Source organism: Halyomorpha halys, unplaced genomic scaffold (assembly GCF_000696795.3).
Source record: "Halyomorpha halys isolate HHAL.00 unplaced genomic scaffold, Hhal_1.1 Scaffold343.1, whole genome shotgun sequence".
In the NCBI taxonomy this organism is placed as follows: domain Eukaryota; kingdom Metazoa; phylum Arthropoda; class Insecta; order Hemiptera; family Pentatomidae; genus Halyomorpha; species Halyomorpha halys.
The window spans coordinates 776,527-798,065 of NW_027109758.1; the positions used below are offsets into that span (position 1 = coordinate 776,527).

A 21,539-nucleotide genomic window follows, 5' to 3' on the forward strand; every position below is an offset into this window, starting at 1 on the left:
TTATATACGAAATTATTTTGAACAAATGATTATTTAAAATTGAAATATTATGCAATATGATATTCATTGGTATATTTTGATATTTAAAACATCGGTTACTAAGATAACCAATGTATAATTTGACGAAGGAAGCCTATTCAGGTGAGGCTGAACTACAAATAAATTAAATTATCAATTTCTTAGCAAGAGTTCGTATGTGTATATAAGAGGGAGTTGCAACTAATTCAATTAAAGCGTATTTTAAGGATGCACGTGGGAGTTGATTATGGGCCTGCAACTGTGTAACCACTTTTGCGAGTTAAACTTCATTACTAACTCGATTAAGTGCGGGAGCTTTCGAGGTACTTCCCTGCCAATATCTGTCAGTCCACTTAGAGCCATGGGAACTTTGTAATGTAAGGGGGAGTAGTTTTTAATTACCTAGTAAATTAAGCGTGAACAATTTCAAAAGTTCCTCCGATAATAGGTAAAGTTTCCCGTCTAGTTGACAACGGCCGTGTTAGGTTTCGGTCATTATAATTTATATAGAAGTTTACGTATCATCTTGTTTCTTTAATAATAGTAACAGCTGAACTCATGTGCGGAACGGTCGTTGTATAAATATTAAATAAGTTAATAAAGTTAGATGAGAAAGTCTACCTTGCTAATTCATTGACCAGACCTACGTTAACAAAAGAACGTTTGTGAAGTCGAATGTTACAAATACCTCACCTTTATAATTATAATGACAAATGATTATATGATAATGGTTAGTGTAAGTACCAAATTTAATTCTGAATTAATCAGAGAAATCTCAATTTCTTAGTAGAAGTCTTATCTGTTATATTTTTATGATTAGAGATGGGCAAAAATTAGCTATGGAGGAAACTTATAACTTAAAAAGCCATAGAAACGACACTTATTCATGAATGAACCATTGACAAATAAATATCATATCCATGGTAATATTAGCTATTAGTTTTAGCTTTAGCTAATTTTTACCCAATACTGTTTGTGATACAACCTGTGAAAAATCCTAAAACCAATCTTCTAAAATGTTATTTGAAATAAAATTCCTGAGTATGACAGATAATCCGAAACCAGCACTTACCATGTTGGAAGAAAAATCAAGAATTAATGAGGAATAATGGGGTCAGGTTTTCTCGGCACCTCCCATAGACGAGACCAAAGACAGATACTGGTTATGAATTATAAGCTAGTTAATATTTATAAATTTTTAAAATATTTAAAAAAAAAGATAAAAGTAAATATACTCATATTTTGTTATAAATAATTCTATCATAAGAATAATATATTGATATTAACACATAGGACATTGGTATTGACCATGTCTATCAGGTGCCATTCTATCAGTTTAATTTGATGTTGTTGGATGTCATTAATTCATTGATTGGATATGGTTTTGTTGTGACTATTACTAGTGAAGCACATGGACACTCTCATTGGCGGTAACAAACAATTTTCCCTTTGAGATGTACGTGATTTGAAAGCCACTCTACATCTGATGGTCAATCTATATATTTCATATAAGGTTGGGCATGTGATACGACTCTTGTCCGTCTGTATACGCACACATTCTTTTATATATAATTGTTTTAAAGCGGCCATATTTTGGTATTCTCACTTGTAAGGGTTGCAGTCGACCGGTTTTACTAATTTCTATATCAAGCCTTGATTGGCCTAGTTCCAAATTTGCAACGTTCTATTATCTTTTACTACATCTCACATCTTCTTAGTTGACATTCTTTCCGTCTGTTTAGACTGTTTAGCTCCAGAATATTTTTATTTTGTTAAAATGTATTTCCCTCCAGGTTATTGTAAGGGACCACTGTTCTCTCCCTTCTCCATTTTAACCGTTATGCCACTACCTGAAGCTGGGGTACACATGCTTCAGTTTGCTAGCCCTTATTTTTTTTGTCTTTCCTTCTCAGCTGGTATCCTTTCCGTCTATTTTCAACTTTTCTTCACTGCTGAAATAATCTCTTTTTTTTTGTGTCTAAATAGAATTTTGTTAGAGGTTCTATTTTTTTATTTATCTTAAAATATTACAGATACTGTGATAAACAAATAAATTTGACTAGATCTTTTTTTTTTTTTTTACCCGAGTTGGCATCGGGACCTTTTTATTTCGTTGTTTGCGAGTGAATTGTTAGATTTAGATCTTAAGATGCACACTGAAGACTTGTCCGTAAAACAAGTTCCACTGCTTTTAAAATTTTAACTGAAATTTGATTTTTAAATTTTTTTCAGTAAACAAATGTCGAGCATTTTTGTAATTATCCCATCATGTTTAGTCTTTACGAGGAGAATAATTAGATTAGTTTATTTCTGCTGTTGAACTTTGTCGACAAATTTGCAATTATTAGGGGTATTCATGATGTGTGTAAATGTAATATGGTTTACCATGCTAAATGTTATAAGTATAGGTGAATGAGCAGACCTATTTAATCTCATGTTAAATGGTAAATGGATGAGAGCTCCTAGCGGATTTTCTGAACAACTTGTTTAATAACCTTTCGTTCCACAACTTCATGTTATTGTTAATTCTAGCTTTTGATTGAAGTAATTTATTACATACCTATTTGAGTGGAAAGTTGTGTGAATGTTTGGCTACCTTCTAGATCTACTAACTTGTAAGGAAGGGAAACAAGATGAGCTAATTGACAATTATCATTACATTATTATTATTGTCAGCCATTGCTTTATTAGTTACAAAAACATCCAAAACATTACTAACACAAACTACTTGCGAGTAAACTAACACAACAAACAAAACGGTGACGAGCTCAGCTTGTCTGTTGCGTGACGTCATTCTCCATTTAACAGACCTCAACAATGTTATATGTTATATCGTTTTAACACGGTAAAAGAAAGAAATATTTATCCATTTAATACGCTTTAACATGTTAAACTAAAGATCATGAATACCCTAATATATCATGTTTCCGAGGGAGGGGAGGGGGATTTTCTATTAACCTATCTTGTCTCTGCCTCTTCTCATGCAATACGAACACTTGTCTGTTCCGGAAGTTCCTAGAGAATTCAGGTTACAGAAAGTTATGAAAAGTGTTCTTATATACTCCTTTCCCAGGTGTTACAGAGAGACTTAATGTAGGTTCATATTCGTATCTGACCTGTCCCAATAGGTATTGCCGAATGTTTGCTTCCAATGTTTACCTCCTTATTCTAAAAATAAACATTTGACGATTATTACAATGATTTACTGGACACTGCTTATCCAATACAGATTTAAGAACACATTAGGTCTGGCTGGAGATAGCCACTTGACCCTACAGTTGACGTGTTCTTGTTTACCACATTTCTCTCGGCTCTTAGAACGAACTGTATACAAGTTACACTACCTGCTATTGAATTCATTTTCATATTTATCTTTATCCAGTTAAAACCGTTATACATTTTTAAGACAGTTATTTGCCATTGATCTAGACAGTAATCATGATTTCATCTCTATTCGTTATTATTATTTACCTGCTTTCTAATTTTTCTTATCTTTGTTATTGCATATTTTCCATCCTCCATATAACCTTTTCTTTGCGACTAACATTTGATGTTTTGTTTTTTGGTTTATATGTCCCCTTTCCATCTTCTCATTATAAAGCTGCTGGTAATGATATATTATGTATTTCATTATATGGCAATACCTTTTTATTTATTCACCAACTTCGAATAATATAAGCAATAGTGCCAGATCTTGAAGGACTATATATTTAAAAGAATTTTGTTGTTTTCTTGTTACAGGTTCAACTCGGCGTCGGTCTTGTAGACAAAGGCATAGGCGGGGTAAATAATTTTTCAATTTTTGCCTGCCTAAATAAATACAAATATTAAAAAAAATAAAATAAAAAAAAATGTTATCACGCATGTGAGTGATATATATGTACAAAGCACGACCACTTATTGGTGTTGGTTTTTTAACTCAAAGGGACAAACGTGGTGTTTTTGTGTTACATAAATGATATATGTGCATTCAAAGGCGTACACTTGTGACACGAAATACAATGTGTATTGCCTCATTTTTTGGCATTGCGTCTGGATGTCTATGAGTTACTCTTTCCTTCATTTTTATTTGGAAATCTAATTCATAATATCTTATGGTAGGATTTAAACTGAAAATTGAAAAAGAGAAATATAAAGGGATTAAATAAAAAAAATAAAAAATAGATAACTCTTGCTTGGAAGAACTAAAAGTTGGTAATCTGTTATACATAACAGAACTTAAATTCGTAAATTATTGCCTATACTTGTTAAAATGCAGTTTCCTAAAGCCAAAATTTGGGGATGATGGAATTAAGACATTATAAGTTAATATCTTCTATGATGGTTTAAAAAAAAAATTATGTATTCAATTTTGAATTTTAAAAAAATTATTTTTCAAATCATGAGTTCAAAACTCGTAATAAGAATAACGACGATTCATTTGTTTGCCAATAATATTACGAAGCTTAGTAATTGTCCACTTACAGTGCGTTATAATTGATTGTAAATTATAATGTTTCATCGATTTATTATTATAAAAAAATGATGATAATAAAAGTCTGTCGTTAAATATTTTTGGTTGTAAAGAAAAAAAAATTGTACAGTTTACTTAAGAAATTATGTTACTATTTCTTACACAAGAACAACTTACAGAAGGAAATTGAGTAGTTTTCTTGGTGGCAAAGTTGCATTGTTCAGGGATCCATTTGGGATTAATTTGTTGGAATAATCTTATATAAAATAATTATTTTCTTAACAGGGCTTGTTTTAATTTTTATTTATGTATTTAGATGATGAGGTAAAAACATCTTTTAGAATATTATTTAACACCCTTTTTTTTAACTTCACAAAGTTAATATTCATCGTAACAATTTTTATATATAATTAAGATGTTCACACTATTTTATTTTATGGTCAATTTTGTCCATTTTAGTCCAGCAATTTTATAATCTAAAATTGCTGATTTAAAAAATCTTACTACATTATATTTAAACATTATCAATTAGTATCGTTAACTTCAGTCTGTTCCTTTATTCATTTATTTTAAATTATGGTTTCAAATATTCTACTGAAGGAAAGAGATGTTATGCATTCCGAAAAGTATTTGTTTTCGGAAGCTTAGGTGATGCCTTGAATAATTTATTAAAAATCAATCTGAAATGTAATTTTAGCACTTGACAATTATTTATGTTTCACTTGTTATTTGTGATCCTGAGGCAAGGTAGGTAACAGCTTATAGTTTGCATATGTTAAATGTTGAAAGTCATCTCGTCTTGCTTACATTTATGAAAATCTTTTTGTCGCATGACATTTGTGGGCTTAGGGTTATTAATTGTTTTTATTTATTTTTTGTTATATTTTTGTGTCTTACCTTTGTTACAAGGGTTACAAACCCTCATAAGCTATAGTTGTGATCGGAGTAGATTTTAATAATTTTGATTTTCAAAATTATTATTCATATGTTAAACATTTCATATCTTTGTTATTTTCCTTCTTTTTTATTTGTTGTCACGTCTTACGTTTTATAGTTGGTGTGTAGAGTAGATTGAGCATTTTGGGTGTCCGTTCTTCTTTTTTATTAAGATTTAATTTTTGATGTCTATGTATAGCAATTATTCAAAAGTTTTGTATTATTCCAATTTTATATTTAACTGATATATATTCAGTTCAATATGGTTATATAATTAAATATGCTTTAAACAAATTTTATTTTCTTATTCACAAATATTATTTATGTATACTCATTAAAACGAAAATCTTCACTTGACTGTCTACTTTTGTAAATAGTCAACAATAATTAATCTAAGAGACCTGTAAGTACTATTGACAAGGCAGACGTTTTATGGGTTTTCTATTGCCATTTTAGAAGCCTGCTTTTATGACGTGCTAATGAAGTTCAATAAAAGAACAATAAACGTGACATCCGTGATGATAGGCTTTCTCACAGGTAATCTTAGTGCCGATAAACAATCTATTGGCAATATTATAGAGCCATCAATCAATTTTAATACAGAGCAAATATAACTAATGGTATTTAAAGTTAAATACTTAGGATGGAGCCTCTTGGATGAAAACATCTTAAAGCTCCAATAAAATACGTGTTTTTGGTTTAAGGACGGACTGTCTGTTTATGAATTGATCTAATTTACATATTTCAGTTTTAGTTAGGACCCCTTTGATACAGCTCCCTGTAGAAGACATGAGACTCAGGCATGAATAAATAATTTTTTTGATGAGGTGTAGATTGTTGACCGTAGATTACTTAGATTGGAGAAGATGGTCGGGGTGGGGGGTGCGTTCAGCAAAAAAATAACCAAAAAATTATTTATTTATGCCGACGTTTCGACCTGAGTTTCAGGTCTTCACCAGGGCCATAGAACAAAAGAGATAACAACCATCATTTAGAGAAACATAAAACTGAAAAGAAATAGTAAACAAACAAATTTGGAATTATATAAAATATTGAATTGAATAATACAAAATAATTGATTGATAACTATGGAATTAGACGGTAGCAGATTGATAACAGTGAAAGATGAAATATAATATTATTTAGGTAAGAAGATATGTATAATATAATATATGTAAGTGGTGTCTAAAAAAAAAAAAGAAAAAAAAATATAAAAGAAACTTTGAATTTATAAATTGAACAATATGACAGAAAATGAAATATATGATATAATGGAATTTTTTTTGTTTATGTTCTTTTTGCTTACCGCACCCCTGACCTCCAATTATTAATTCATTTACGCTCAGCTGTCTACACTTCATGATCTAATTAACATCCACGGATTGTAAGCCATCATCTATTTCATGATAAAAAAAAAAAAATGGGACTCTGTTTCAAGTGTCCCCCAGTGTATGTGGCGTGTTATTCCTAAATATAGTCAAGTTTACAGCCGATGCCTGAACCATTACTACCCTCAACGCAAAATCCAATGACGCATTGCTATTAATGAATGATGACCTATTTTTGTTATTCCAAATTCTCTATTATGCATTGCTAATCTTGGAGAAAGTTAACAAAACAAGAGCATTAAAATAAAATTAATTTAATCCCAGCTATTGGTCCCGTGCTTGCTTGTCAGGTTTTATTACTGTTCGTTATCTGCATTTTAAAAAGCGATTAGAAGTCTCTACACGTCTTTTTTTTTCATAACTTTATTCACTATTCTACTGGCTTAAATATTCGACATCCCACCATAAATTATTCTTGAGTTCATATGTACACATCGATGGCTTACTTCACAGTGGTACTAAACATTTTCATTAACTTTACACACAACACAATTAAAGGTTCTCTCTTTTAGCAAAATTTATTGAAAAGTTATTTTCCTGAACGAGAGAACCTTTAATTGTGTTGTTTGCAAAGTTGGTGGAATTTTACTTAGCACCACTGTGAAGTAAGCCATGTTAGTAATCTATTGACTTCATCTTCGTAAGGGAAAGGCATCACATTCTAAACTCAAAGATACATCTCGCCGATATCAGCTACTCGATTTAAAAATTTTATAAAAACAAAACTTTATTAAGTTAATAAGCAAATATTAACATTAGATTATTAAATACAACAATAAAAAATAAATTAAACTGTGCCTGTTTTTTTCTTAGGTACTGTTATTAGTAAAATTTGATGGTCAATGTTTTTGTATTTTGGTAGTTTTAAAAACCTTCAAACAGCAATTACTTGTGTTTTTTTAACTTAAAAAAATGTATAAAGAGGTTTTTAAGTAAGGTATCATTATACTATGCCTTTTGATACACTGTCAGGCACTAATGTATAAATATTTTCCTTGACTAAATTAGGTTTGAAAAAAAAAAAAATTAAATGCCTATTTAATTTCTTTTCTTTTCTTTTTTTTTTACGAAAATTATTTAGAAATCATTATAATTTCTACCGTTGAATACAGTATGTCCGTGATTTCGGAATGTCTGCTTTTACAATTTTCATAACCTCTGTGCACTTACTCTTTGAAAAAAATGGTATAAACAGTAAAATCTCGCCGAACGAAAATCTCTTACTGCAGACAGTTTTGAAATATCCCTGCTTGAATGAGTAAGATTTTAAATCCATTGGCAATGACACACCTCCAACGGATTTGTACAGCTAAATTTTCGTAATGGAAACATTAATTACCAAATCAAACTTAAGGGAACTATTTGGAATGGTTTTACGCCTTGATATAAACCTATATACATATCATAAACTTATACTCTTAATTAATAAAGCCTAAAGCCAAAACAATCCATTTTTATTATTCCATTTAATTAAGTCTGTTGTAACGTTAACCCCCACCAAACTTTTTCAGTACCCCTGGGGTCCCTGTACCACACAAAGTGTGTTAGCACCAGTTTACTGAAACAGATTAAACCTGCCGTTAATTTATTCTCTTGTTGTGGTCTGAAAAGTTAACAAAACTGTTTGTTTGCTTACTACTCTTTGTGGTGAAGTAAGTTCTGTGCCGCTTCCTATTCTGTTCAAACAGGCTACCAGGAATGCAGTTGATTTCTCTATGTACATTGGTTTATTTAATTACATTTCTCATTGTATTGGTTCTAAATATTCCCACAGCCTTTTTTATTGCCAAACCGTTGTAGTAAGCTTTGTCTAAAGAATATTCCATTATTTAGTTCAGCAGTTAATATTAGAGAACTATGTTATTTTTTATTTTTGAATTATAAATATTTTGTTCGTTTAAATTTTTTATTTTTTAAAGGATGATGAGCATTCATCATGTATATATTTTTGGTTTCAAAACAGATCGAGACTGATATAACTAATCTTAGATTAATACAAAATACTGGGCTGTGATAAACCTTATTTTTAATGTCTTGTTAAATCATTTTTTAAGTGTCACTGTTTTTCTTGCATTGTTAGTTGTAATATTTTACCTTGTTCATTGAATCAGTTATGATTTCCGTATATTTTATTACCGATGTCTCGGTTATAACCTTTACCAAGAAAAAAAAAAAAGGAAAATTTCGTAATCAACTACTGAAATTAATTGTTCATTTCTTTCATCAATTTATCTTTATTAATTTTCATTCTGTATAATTATTTACTTGTATCATTTTGTTTATATTTTCCTTTTTTATTTTTGTATTCAGTGGTTGTTATCTTACTATTTGTTCTTAGCCCTGATGAAGACAAGACACTGTAGCCGAAACGTTGGCACTATTAAATAAATTCTCTCAACTTATTTGTGTTATTTACTGATCCATCCATCTTCTTATCATATATATTATCTACGTTCAACTATCTTCTCATAATTACTAAATTTATGTTTCAATGTTCTCTAGGATCTGATAAATGAAGAAAAAATGGCACCAAAATTACTCCCTCCCCCCTATAATTTTCTATAAAAAAAAAAATTAATTATACGGAGTTAGTTCAATTTGTGACGCGAGGGGACGCTCCAGATGAAACGGAAGTGATAGGGACAACACTGAATGTGCTTAGTATTTAGATTCAAATATCTCAAAATTAAAAAAAAAAAAAAACAACGTTGTTGCATACTGTTAGTGAGAGAAATGTTCAGCATTTTATTCTCTCTGTAGTGTGCTATACTTCAAAATTGTATTTTAATGGTACACTAAGATAAAAAGGCAAAAGTGGAAAAAAAAATAGTGCCTGAAATGTAATGATGAGTTTTTGAACATTTTAATTAAAATATCTTGAAAAACTAACCCTTCATTAATTATAAATATCATACTAATAATAATTATATAAATATAATTATACTAAATATCATTATTAATTAAATTTCAATACATTATTTCATTTCCAGAAGTTTTATTTTTCTTAAATATGGCCGTTGTTTTTATACGTTTAGATCGAGTTATTGAGACAAAATTGTCTCTCTTTTTTTGTTAATTAATTAGTTTATTTCAAACAAATTTGTTAATATATGTAATGGTGTGAACTATTATGCCGAAGCAAAATAGTTTTTCCTCATCAAAAACCATCGATGTAATAATCGGAGCATATCCTTGTTTAATTACTTCATAAATAAATTTCTTGCATTTCTCCTGTTCTACTCTGTCGAACACCGGCTATTAGAAAGTTTATTTATGAATAATTGAGATTTTTATCATTTAATTGACGGAGCTAGTTAATTATTTTATCAATTCATTGCTAAACATTTTTTATGTCCAAATAGAAGAACAATAAATTTCAAAAGCATTCGGTAAGGCAATTGAAACATCAGAATTAAGTTAGTATGACGATAGAAATACACTGTATTTCGTATATATCGTTTATAAGAGACCAAAGGATATTGGCCATTATATCTTCGTTATATCCAATCACTATACACATCGTGTGAGTATGAAATAGGATTTTTGAAATCAATTATTGATACAAAACAATTACATTATTTAATTATCAGTTGTTGTATACCTTAATAACAAAAATTAGCAATGCTCTAAAAATCACGGTCCGAATATCCTCATGACTATAACCATTATGACGTTATATTGGAGGTTATAAGCAATATACAGTATAAATAACATCATGATTTAATATATATTTATTTTTGCTGTAGCCATTTGACCGTTTACTATTAATGCAGGAGGAATATATCCTGCATTGTATATGTATTTTTCATTGAATGGGTTATAAGCTGGTTTTAGTAGGCAAGTTAAAACGGCCGAGATCTTTACGTCCCTATTAACATTTAGTGATAATAATTTAAATTTAATAAAATCTTTTTTTTTTTAATAATTTATTTTTTGTTATTTACAACTGTATATACATCAAGTAAATTTGCTGTAAGTGATATAATGATATGATACAAACGTGCGGAGTATCTACCCATTGATAGAACTACAAATACATTTCTAGAGGAGAAGATCTCGAGGCCATATTCTTTTCAGACGCCTAGGAGGATATTAGGTAATGAAGGAGAAGCCAGGTTAGAAACGAGTTGGTTTGGGTGGTTGTGAAGTTTATCATGGAAGGATTGATATCTGGTTCTGGTCAAATCGGCTACATATGCGACATTGAGGTCCTGATGGATGATTTGAATTGTCAGGATCATTAAGGATTTTACGAGGAATTTGGACTGTAAGGATTGGATTCGGGCGGAATGCGATGGTTTAGTGGAGCCCCAAAGCTCAACTCCGTGTGTCCAGATAGGCCTTACAACAGTCATGTAGATCAGTCTTTTGTAATGGATTGATAGTTTAGACCGTTTGTCTAGTAAATTAATAAAAATTTAATTTCATAATTCCATTAGGTTAGGAAAAATAGATGATGTATATGTAATTTATATGAAGCAATAAAATATTTAATTTATATGAAGTAATTATTTACTTTTTTAATGAATTTTGCTTTGTAATATTTAATGTTCTTTTCATTATTCTAATGTATTGTTTTATTGTAATTGGTTCTAGTAGTTTCTTTTATTACTATCAGTTTTGGCACATCATTTTATTATTATCAGTTTTAGTATATTATTCTAGTATTATCAGCGGCTATATGTGAATTTTTTAATTGAAACCATAAAATTGTGCTGTTCCATCTCTACTCGGACAGAACTGACAGCCTCTACATCGGTCATACGTGTTTTATAGCTTCAAAAAATGCTCTGCTATTTCTGAGGACAATGATGGACGGAACTATACAGCGATTTGTAACAAGCCATCTAAGCCTCACTTTGTCAAAAACATTGATCCAGATAGGGTTTTGCTTTTTCCACATCTCTTCTACCAACTGCACATTTTTTTGATAAGCAATACGTTGTTTGTTCAAACAATATAACGTTTTTACTTAACCTTTCGTCCTTGTCCGCTATGTTTTAGTTTACCCCGATGTAAGCTATTCATCAAGATTATTTTGTAGTTTTTTTTTCCTTAAAGAAAATGATGGTAAATCAAATAAAAAAAATATAAGATATTAGAGAGCTGAATAGCACAGTCTGAAGTAATAATAATTTAGTTTCGCTTGTTCGCGGCTATTGCTAAATCGTACGTATTGAATATTCTGAATAGTTCTACTGTTACAATGTCGACCTTTCAAAAGATAACCTAAAGGTAGCAATTATGGTAATGAAGCCAGCGTTTATGGCTTTTGAAACATCCTTCATCAACTGTAATCATTAGCTTTCGAAAGGGTATTTTTTCCCCTGGCCGTACAGTATTTTTCCAGCTACTAGTGGGCAACCTCATATTTACAATTATGTCTTTGTCAATATAATTGAAGCTTTTAAAACATTTTTTCTATTAAATAAGTAGTGAGATAAACTTCCTTATTATATAATTCCTATATTAGATTTTTACTAATTAATTAAATTTTTGACGTTTCTATGTTTTATCTCACCATCTTCAGCATTATTATACAATTATTCTGCAATATTTGTTTTACATTTAATTTAAATTATGTTATTTATTATTAGCAAATTTTATACACAAGATTATTTAAAATTAAGAGACCATACGTATTGTTATTAGGAGAACATAAAATATGGGATCAGCTTCAAAACAGAAAAATCACCAACCTTCGTACATCACCAAATTTTGTGTTGATTTGAGGACTCATGTTGAAGTTATCACAATTTTTTTTCTAAAGAAGGCGAAAATTATGGGGGAAAAATTTGTATCTTTCTGTTGTAAAAATTCGTATTTTAGGACTTCTCGATGGGGCTTCGGTGGGAAAAACGAATTTCAATTTTATTCCCTTCTATAATACAACATTTTAACGAAACAACAAATTCTTGGTGCAATCGGGAAAGATCGGATAGTCTCGGCTTTTCCTCATAGAATTGAATATTTCCATTTTTTCTCCTTTATTTATTCGTAAAATTCTTTAATAAGTTGTATATATCTATTATTTATTATTACCAACAATGAGTACAGTTACTTTTTTTTTTTTTAAATAATCAAAATTAAAGGGACTTCAGATTTATGTTTTTTTAATTTGTTATATAAGCCCTGTAAAACTAATATAATAAATAAGGAAAATAGTAAATCAATTAACATATTTAGACAAAATCAAAAAAAAAATTACAGAGAAGAGTAAAAATTAAAAATTAAATATGCAGGAAACAATAAGGATTGTCTTTGAAATAAACAATAAAATTTGTTGACAGGTTCATTAATAATAACAAGAGTGTTGTATAAAAAGTAAGTTAACTACTTTTGTATTAAAAAATTTTAAAAAAACTTCCTAGTAATAACTACCTGTAACATTTTTTTTACTAGTCATCATCGTTCTATGTTCAAGTCAAAGCTCGGATTTGTACATAGAATCATATATATTATTTTTAATTATAATCTATAAGATTTATGATAACTAAACACGATAAAATAGCAATGGTTCTTTAACACGATGCAAAGTGAGATTCTCATAAAATAAATATATTTATTGAAATTGAAAATCCGAATTGTAAACATAAAACACAATGTATTATGTATGTTCAATTAGGAAATGGGCATTACATTATGTTTTTTTGACAGACCTATACGTGATTATTTCTAAATTTAGAATTTTTTTTTCCTTAGTATATTTGTGTAACTAAAATACTGTTTTTAAGTTTCTGAATGATTTAGACAAACCAACCTTTGCTATGAATCAGAATTGTTCACGAACTAATTAGGAAACAGGGAAGATTCTAGGATTACATCAGAGGTCACTTGATCTGTCTTGATGTCTATTCTTTCCTAGTAGGTACCGTGAGAAAACAGTGCGATTGCAGTGTAGCACTATCACTGCCAGATTGCACGTTAAAAAATTTGTTTTCTTATCATCCGATAAATTTATAAGAAGAAATCAAACATCAAATCGTAGTGTAGGAAACCTACCGGATAAGATCAACTCCCGACAAGTTTAGTTATGAAACTGTTTTTCGTCCCTCCACTTGCTTGTCCGGCTTTCAAACAAATTTTAGTATATTACACAACTATTTCCAACTTTGTAAATCCCTACTTCCTAGAGACAGTTGCCTATGAAGTGGTCTAGAGAAGTGAAAAGTCTTACTGAACAATTTGTACCATATACAGTTATTTAATCACATTCTATTTAAACTTTTGGCGTGATTTGCGAGATCACAAAAATTATTTTTTATAATTAATTTGTTTTTTATTTATTCATTGTTTTTTTAAGGTTGTAATGATCTTTCAAATGGTAATTTTAATGGGGAGAACTACTGTAGTGAAAGTAGTGATTTTAATTACTTGTATTTGTATGTAATTATTCCAATAATTATTCCTTATCTAGCGAAGGTATAAGACTGAGAATGACCAAAATGGGTTTTACAAAAAGTGTTTTATAAGCTGTAGATCATGTTGAAATACACATGGTTCTTCTATCAAAATTTTTGTTTTTCAGAACCAGATCATAGGAGCCTTATAATGAGAATGGTAACAATAGTATAAGTCAGTATTTCATAATCTGATACTGCTTGTTCGATGACACTGTGTATTTTTCTAAGTTTATGTAAAATGAATATTCAATGTCTTGAAATTCAATAATAAATTAAATTCACCAGTATCTAAAACTAATGATTGACATGTATTTTTTAGAAGGCAATCTTGATTGTAGTTTAATAATATTTAAAAGACCATTACTATAAATAAGAAAAGGAGATGTAACCCTATAAAGAAAACAAATGATTCTCGATTAATCGTTCTTCTTTCTTTGGTTATCTATCTATCTTTAGCTTATTGTGTTTTTGACCATCTCGGCAAAACCCCTACACCGATTAGTGTTTAAAAAATATGATAGATGAATCTTAGGGATAGAAAAACATAAGAGATAGGTTATCGGGTATTTAGGGCTGTCGATGCAATAATATCGGGGGAAAACCTTACCTCGTATCATATTATATGAGGAGGTGGGGATTCATGGGGGTGTTATGAAGTTTTTTTTTCTAGTCATGCCATCTTTCATTAAACATACAAAGCGTGATTATACTTTATAATAATCCGAGAGAATTTTTATTACAGTTCAGAATAATATAATTTTAATCGTAACGTTATGATTAGATCTGGACAAAGCGATGAACTATTCCGAAGGGAACATCTCTAGCCACACGATAGAGGAATTTTTTTTTCTCTAGGCCTGTCAGAGAAATAGGACCGTTGCTTTTTGGTGTTAAGCCGTCCTGTGGAGTCCTTTAAGCCGTGAAATTGGAAATAAATTGAATTGGGACACAATCTCGAGGGAATCATTTACTGCAGATATCGGCAACCTTGGCTTTTATCCTTCCACTATTAATCGGTTACACTTTCTATCTATAGTTGGGATCCTGTCTGCCGTTTTTCAACGGAAGTTGTAACAAATTGTTGCTACGCAATGATTGTTTTTAAAATAGTTTTAGAGTATGGGTTGTGTTATCGTCTGACAGCAATATGGTCGATTACTATCTGTCACTACAAACATTTCACTTTTAATAAACAAGACTTTCAGTTTCAATGTTTAAAGGTCTCGTGGCAATCTTTAGCAAACATTATATCACAAGTTTAATTAGGTTAGTCATTTTTAAATATCTGACTACTCAGAATTTCCCATTAAAAAAACTTGGTGGAGATTTTACATAGGTAGCAGTTATAGGTTATTTAAAACCTTTTTTAAGAGAATGTTTGGAAGTTTAATATGTTAAGTATTCGACTAAAAACTATTTTTATGCCATGGTGAGAACTGACTTGACTTTTTCACATTTTGTTAAGTGCATTTATTTTTTAGATTTATAAGAAAAATTTACTGATCAACTGTTGGGGATATGCATTACATAATTTAAAAAATAGAAATTGAATGTATGTTGAATGTAATAGCCGTTAGTATTGGGATTCATACACTTAAAAGGTTACTCTTATTTAGATATTATTGTTAAAATAATATTAATATTATTAAAATATTTGTATTTAATTGTATTTATTATGTCGATACTTTTTTTTTTTCATAAGTTGCTTAAATACATTCATGTTATTATTTTTTTATATCTGTAATTATATCCTATCCATAATATTTGTTTATGAAACATATAAATAAATAAAATTATAATTTAAAAAATTTATAAAACTATAATTTACAAAATCATTCAGTATGTATTCAATTATAATGAAATTAGTGGATTGCTGATAGTAACGTTTTTCCTTTTGGGTTGTTATTATTTAATATTTTATTTTAATCGTCTCATTTATATAGTAATAATACAAACAAAGTGTATAATGAAAAAAAAAAAAAGCGTTTAATATTGTAACTGGAAACGGTTTGGTTTAGTCAGATTCCTCTTGAAGTGCCTTTTTTTTTTTTTTTTATCTTGAATGTCACTTGAAAAATATTGTATCAGCGTTTTTCCAATAAACCTCTCCTATGTGGTAAACCCCAATTTGATTGTAATAATGTGAAAATTCCATTAAGCTTTGAAATAAGATTTTATTTTTAAACATGATATAAATTGGGAATAATCCATAGTGAATCGGTTTTCTGAAATATAGTATGTGTATTAAAAAAAAAAATGTTACTTTTATTTCATAAATTAGATGAATCAATATGCAATTATGTGGTTAATTGATTTAATCTGTCCTGTAAAAAAAAAAAAGAGTAAATATGACAAATATTCACTGTAGTAAAGAAAATATTTACTTTTTTTTATTTTTGATATTACGCCATTGTTTACGTTATCGTAATCTAGGTTAAATAGTTGTCTAATTATCTAAATGTTTAGATAATAATGACACGTTCTAACATTCCATTTTTAGATTTCAATTTAATTTTAGTAAGTTTATCTTTAATTATCAAACGTTAGTTATAAATAATTTTATCTTTAATCTACGTTATTTGTATCAATCATGGGCTGGAATAACGTTGTACGTTACAACTTTTTATACATTTTAATTGACGTTTAATTAAATTTAATTACAAATGACGCTATTAATAAAAGAAAACGAGTGTCAGTAATTATTTGTCAAGAATAAAGAAAATTCTAGCATTCTTCCTTATTCCAACGGAGACTCGTATTTAATCAGTATAATTGACATTATGTAATTTTTAATAATTATAGTGGTATTATATAAATTATAAATGTTTTTGCGAGTGTTTTTTTTTTCCCAGTTTTATAAATTGATTCTGTATTTTCCTATTACAAGGATTTGTTTGAATTTTTGTACAGCGTATAAATATAAACTAGATCTTATGGTTTACCCACTATTCGGATTAATCTAATCATGACAGGAAGTTGTTTGACTTTTTAGACTGAACCGATACTCAAAGTCACTCCTTGCGATGAATCAACTGTTTTTAACAATTATTTCTTAAACAAACAATTTTTTAAAACAACTAAGAAAATATACACAAATTGGTGTTGAAAATACATTTCTTAAACTTTTTATTTATAGAAACATTAAAACGGAATAATAGTTATTTGATAACCGGTGTCGAAAACGTCTTTGATGTCTGGTATTAAAATAAATACTCGTAATGATTTTTGTTAACTTTTATGCTATTCAGTTAAAAAATAAAAACATTTCTTTTCTTGCTTTAATTTTGTTTACAGAATAAACTTTTCCTGAAAGGCCATAGGAACTTATTTATTAGCAGTTATATTATTATAAAGTGAACGAACGAAATTTTTTTTTTTTTAAGAATTAACTTATAATAGTGTAGTACAAAGTATTTGTCTCAGTAAAACATTACACCCTGAATAGAGAATCTGCCGACTCCATAAAACCCATAAATCTTTCTTGCGAATCATTTGACAGTACGTCTCGAATTGATTCTCAATTCCTTTTCTTTTTTTTGTATCATGACCTATTAAATTGTCCCGATTCCTTTAAAATGAATAATAATTACCTCTACTACTCTGTAAATATTAGATTTTTTTCGAAGAAAATACTCGTCATAAATAGAAGCAGTTTTTTCCCCGTTTTTTTTTTTCTCTTCTCCATGCATATATTGGAACCTGGCGTATACATAACCTCGATTTATAGATCTAGATTTCATCGGATCAGTGACATTTGAAAGGAATCAATGCGGCATATTGTGTAATAACTAAATACCAACCTGGGCATTAAAACGACTTAGGTAAAGGTCCTATGTAGCCGGTGGTAGGGCGTGTCCTAGAAGGAGAGAGATTTTGACCCAAATGAGGTTTCGGGGCCGGTGAAAACCTGTTCTCGGATACGAGGGACCTAGGTTAGCCAACAGTTTTGGGACCCGGGTGGTAGGCCCGTTATCCTCAGAGTGGAAGAATGGGTAGTGTCCTTCTATGGCTTAAGAGTTGTCACGATCCGGAAGGAGCTTTTCTCAAGTCCTAACACTTAGTGGAGTATCGACCCACGCTTCTCTTATCAGTTCATTGAATTGTAGGAAAGGGAAACAAGGATCTTATCATATCTAGGGTGATTCATGATGAAAACAATATTTGACTTGAGCTGATTTTAGCTGTATGACTAAGTTTCTTAAACTTTTACTTCTAGTTCTAGTCTAGATGTTTTAACCGAAATAATATGAACATAATTTCTTTCCAGAACCCATATTAATAAGAAGTAAGTTGTAAGTTAAAAAAGTATTTTCTACAAACGATATGAACTTATTTCCTTTGACCTCGTTAATAATATATGAGACCTTGCATTCCAAAACCAGCCAAGTCCATTTTAAAATTTAATTTTGTTTTTTATTTTTAAATTAATAGTTTATGTGCCAAGATTGTCACGATGTAAAATAATATCTTCCAAAAGCAGATAAATCACATGTTCTTTAACTATTTTTTTGGAATGTGGAAATAGAAAATACGTTTGAAGACTATATGAGCTTACACATTTATATTACGTTCATTTTAATACTTAAAGTTATTTGTTAACTTTTTTTTTTCATGTGATTCATTGACCAAGTTTAATATTTTGTTTAATAGACAATGACAAGTCTATATTGGTGATAACTCGTGTTTAAATATAGTGGTTTTAACTTTTGGCCTGTCTCAATTATGTAATGTCCATGGTTTTAGTAATTTCAGTTTGGAAAATTCAAGTAATTGACTAATTTTTTATGTTAATGTTCATTCCTACTGTTGAAAAATTTTTACTATCGATAAGCATTAGTTTTTCTATTAACTATTATTAGGAAATATCCCAAGATGTATATAAAACAACACTATTTATCCAAATTTTCGAAATTGAGTTAATGAATTTTCATTTATTTAATGAATGATCAACTTAAACATAAATAATCAGTTGCACTGCTGCAACTAAGTTCCAAAGAGTTTATTTGCTAAAACATTATTATATTGATATCTCACTAATATACATATATCTTATAATATGCATATGTGCATTAACCAAATATAAAAATAAAGGAGATTACGAAAAAAAAAAGATAAAATAAAGTTTTTGATATATTTAAATGTTTAGTACAATATACTAGTTACTACGCGTGTGTTAAAATATATTTATATGTTCAAAGGGAGCATCATCGATTTATTAACAGTAAGAGTTTGAGTTTTGGGAACGTTTTAATGATATTTTCCGTATAGTCTTGGAAAAATATTATTTTTTATTATGATTTGGTTCGGTGAAAAAAAAATAAATAAATACTTAATATGTTTTAAAATTTTGCATTTAGAGAGGTTGGTAAAATGCTGAAATAGATTAAGCTGTAAATTTTGAAATTTTTACTTTGACACTGTCCCATTGATTAGTGGTTCCCTTTGATTAATAATATACATTATACAGTATTATTATAATATTGTATATATATTACAATACTAGCGGTTATATAGTTATAACCAGATTAATTCCGATATATCGGTGCAGTGGTTTAGTTATCAATTCATTTGGACAATGTTGGGAGCCACATCTGTGTTTAGTGGTTGTAGGCGTTATTGTGTAAGTTACCGCTAGGTGCGGCCGCGTCGCTAGTGAAAGCACCTGACATCACTCTGTATCGCTCTGCATAATTATTTCAAACATAAATACTTTCTTAACAAATTATTAGGCATTACAATTAAATTTGCATAAATGCGAAAATTTTGGATTGTGTAACAGTTATGGCGAAAGTAAATAGCGTTCTGTTTATTTATTGGTTGCTGTTGTTCATAATTCTGTTCAAAAGAGCTCTTCATTATTTGTTATGTCTAATATTTGACCTGGATGACATTTCCTCGAAATATTGATAGCTCTTTCTCGGCTTCCCTAGAACACAGAAAAAAGTTAGTGTGCGTCCATCTTATTTACTTCTAATAAAGTACAAATCTTTTTTATTTATTATTGTTCCATCATATTAATATGTAATTCATTCCAGATTGGGATTGGGGACATGGGTTATAGGATGGTTAGGAAAAGATATTACCTTCACTAATTATTTAAAAGCCCATCTAGGAAATTTCATACATAAAAACCTATCTTAAACTACGAAAATTATGCTAAACAGTGCTAAAGAGGTCATTACTATAAAAATAGCTAATAGACAAAATTTAGAGAGATCGGTTTTTCAAAAACTTTTAGAAAAGGGTAAATGTTAGGTAATATTCAACAGACCCAAATACTATTCGGTATATTTTACATTTATATTATATATAATATATATCTATTATGTTATTATTTATAAGTACATAAGGAGTGGCATACCTCTACTCTCTTTCAAAGCAAAAGTGATGCCAAAAAGGCCACTCCCATGGAGTATATTGACAAGTTTATGATGAGGTTAATAGGAATTTTCGCCATTACAATCGAAACAAAAGGTGATTGGCTCGTAGGCTATCCCTACTCTTCTGCCTCAACCATCATCATGGTCCATCATGAGGCTCGCCTTTTAGGCTTCACCTTTCTGTTTTGTACCATGGGAATACTGGCGAGGGGTAGGAGGCAGCTCCCATTCCTTTGAAATGAAAAAAAATGATTGATTTAATTTTTTTTTCAAGTAAATAATTGTAATAACTAATAAAGCACTTAATTATATATAATTTTCTTACAATTTTCATTCGCCTTTTTCGTGCTGATATGTTACAACCCGAATGAGCATGACTTGACCCCACTTGTTTTGATCCTGGGTACGGCCTTATTTTGTAGGATTCCTATTTATGGTTTTATGGCTTCAAGTATCCATTTCTGTTATCCTTACAGTAATTTGTAAGATAAGGGAAGAACCACGAAACGTTAATGAAAAAATATTTATGAAGTAAATATGTTAATAAGAAGGAGTACTCACTAAAATAAATACATAAATGCTAATATTAAGACGAAATGATTTCCTCTTAAAATCATGTGCAGTTTTTAAAATCATAAATTGTGAATGTGAAACTGATCAATGGTTAGAATCATTTTAATGCTAATTCCATAGGATAATTCTTCTCATTTCCTAATTTCTTATTCTAAGGAATAAGCCAGTACCGTAAGTAGGAGCTCACCTGCTCATTCCACCGTCAGCGTTGAGCAACGGTGCGTACATCACGCAGCTTTCTACACAGGCACGCAGCTTCAAGGTTTTTACGTTCATTAATGACCCTCTGATTGGACAATCAGCGCTTGCGTAAGCGAGGTTATTAAATTTTTTTTTATAATTTCACAGTTCCAATTACTCTTTTATTTATTGGAACTGTATGTTTTTA

At 29.5% G+C, this 21,539-nt stretch overlaps 1 protein-coding gene across 16 annotated transcripts in view; it reads left to right on the top strand.

Moving 5' to 3' along the window:
• The window catches only part of Rbfox1 (RNA-binding Fox protein 1), a 230,189-nt gene that overhangs the window by 67,725 nt on the left and 140,925 nt on the right, over positions 1-21,539 (top strand). For 12 of the 16 annotated variants that reach the window (XM_067047937.1, XM_067047939.1, XM_067047943.1 and 9 more), the window contains one exon: positions 3,760-3,801. The exons of the other annotated variants lie outside the window; for them this stretch is intronic. In XM_067047937.1, coding sequence (XP_066904038.1) covers positions 3,760-3,801 — 42 coding nt within the window. The remainder of the gene's footprint in view (positions 1-3,759; positions 3,802-21,539) is intronic. 16 annotated transcript variants of the gene reach the window in all.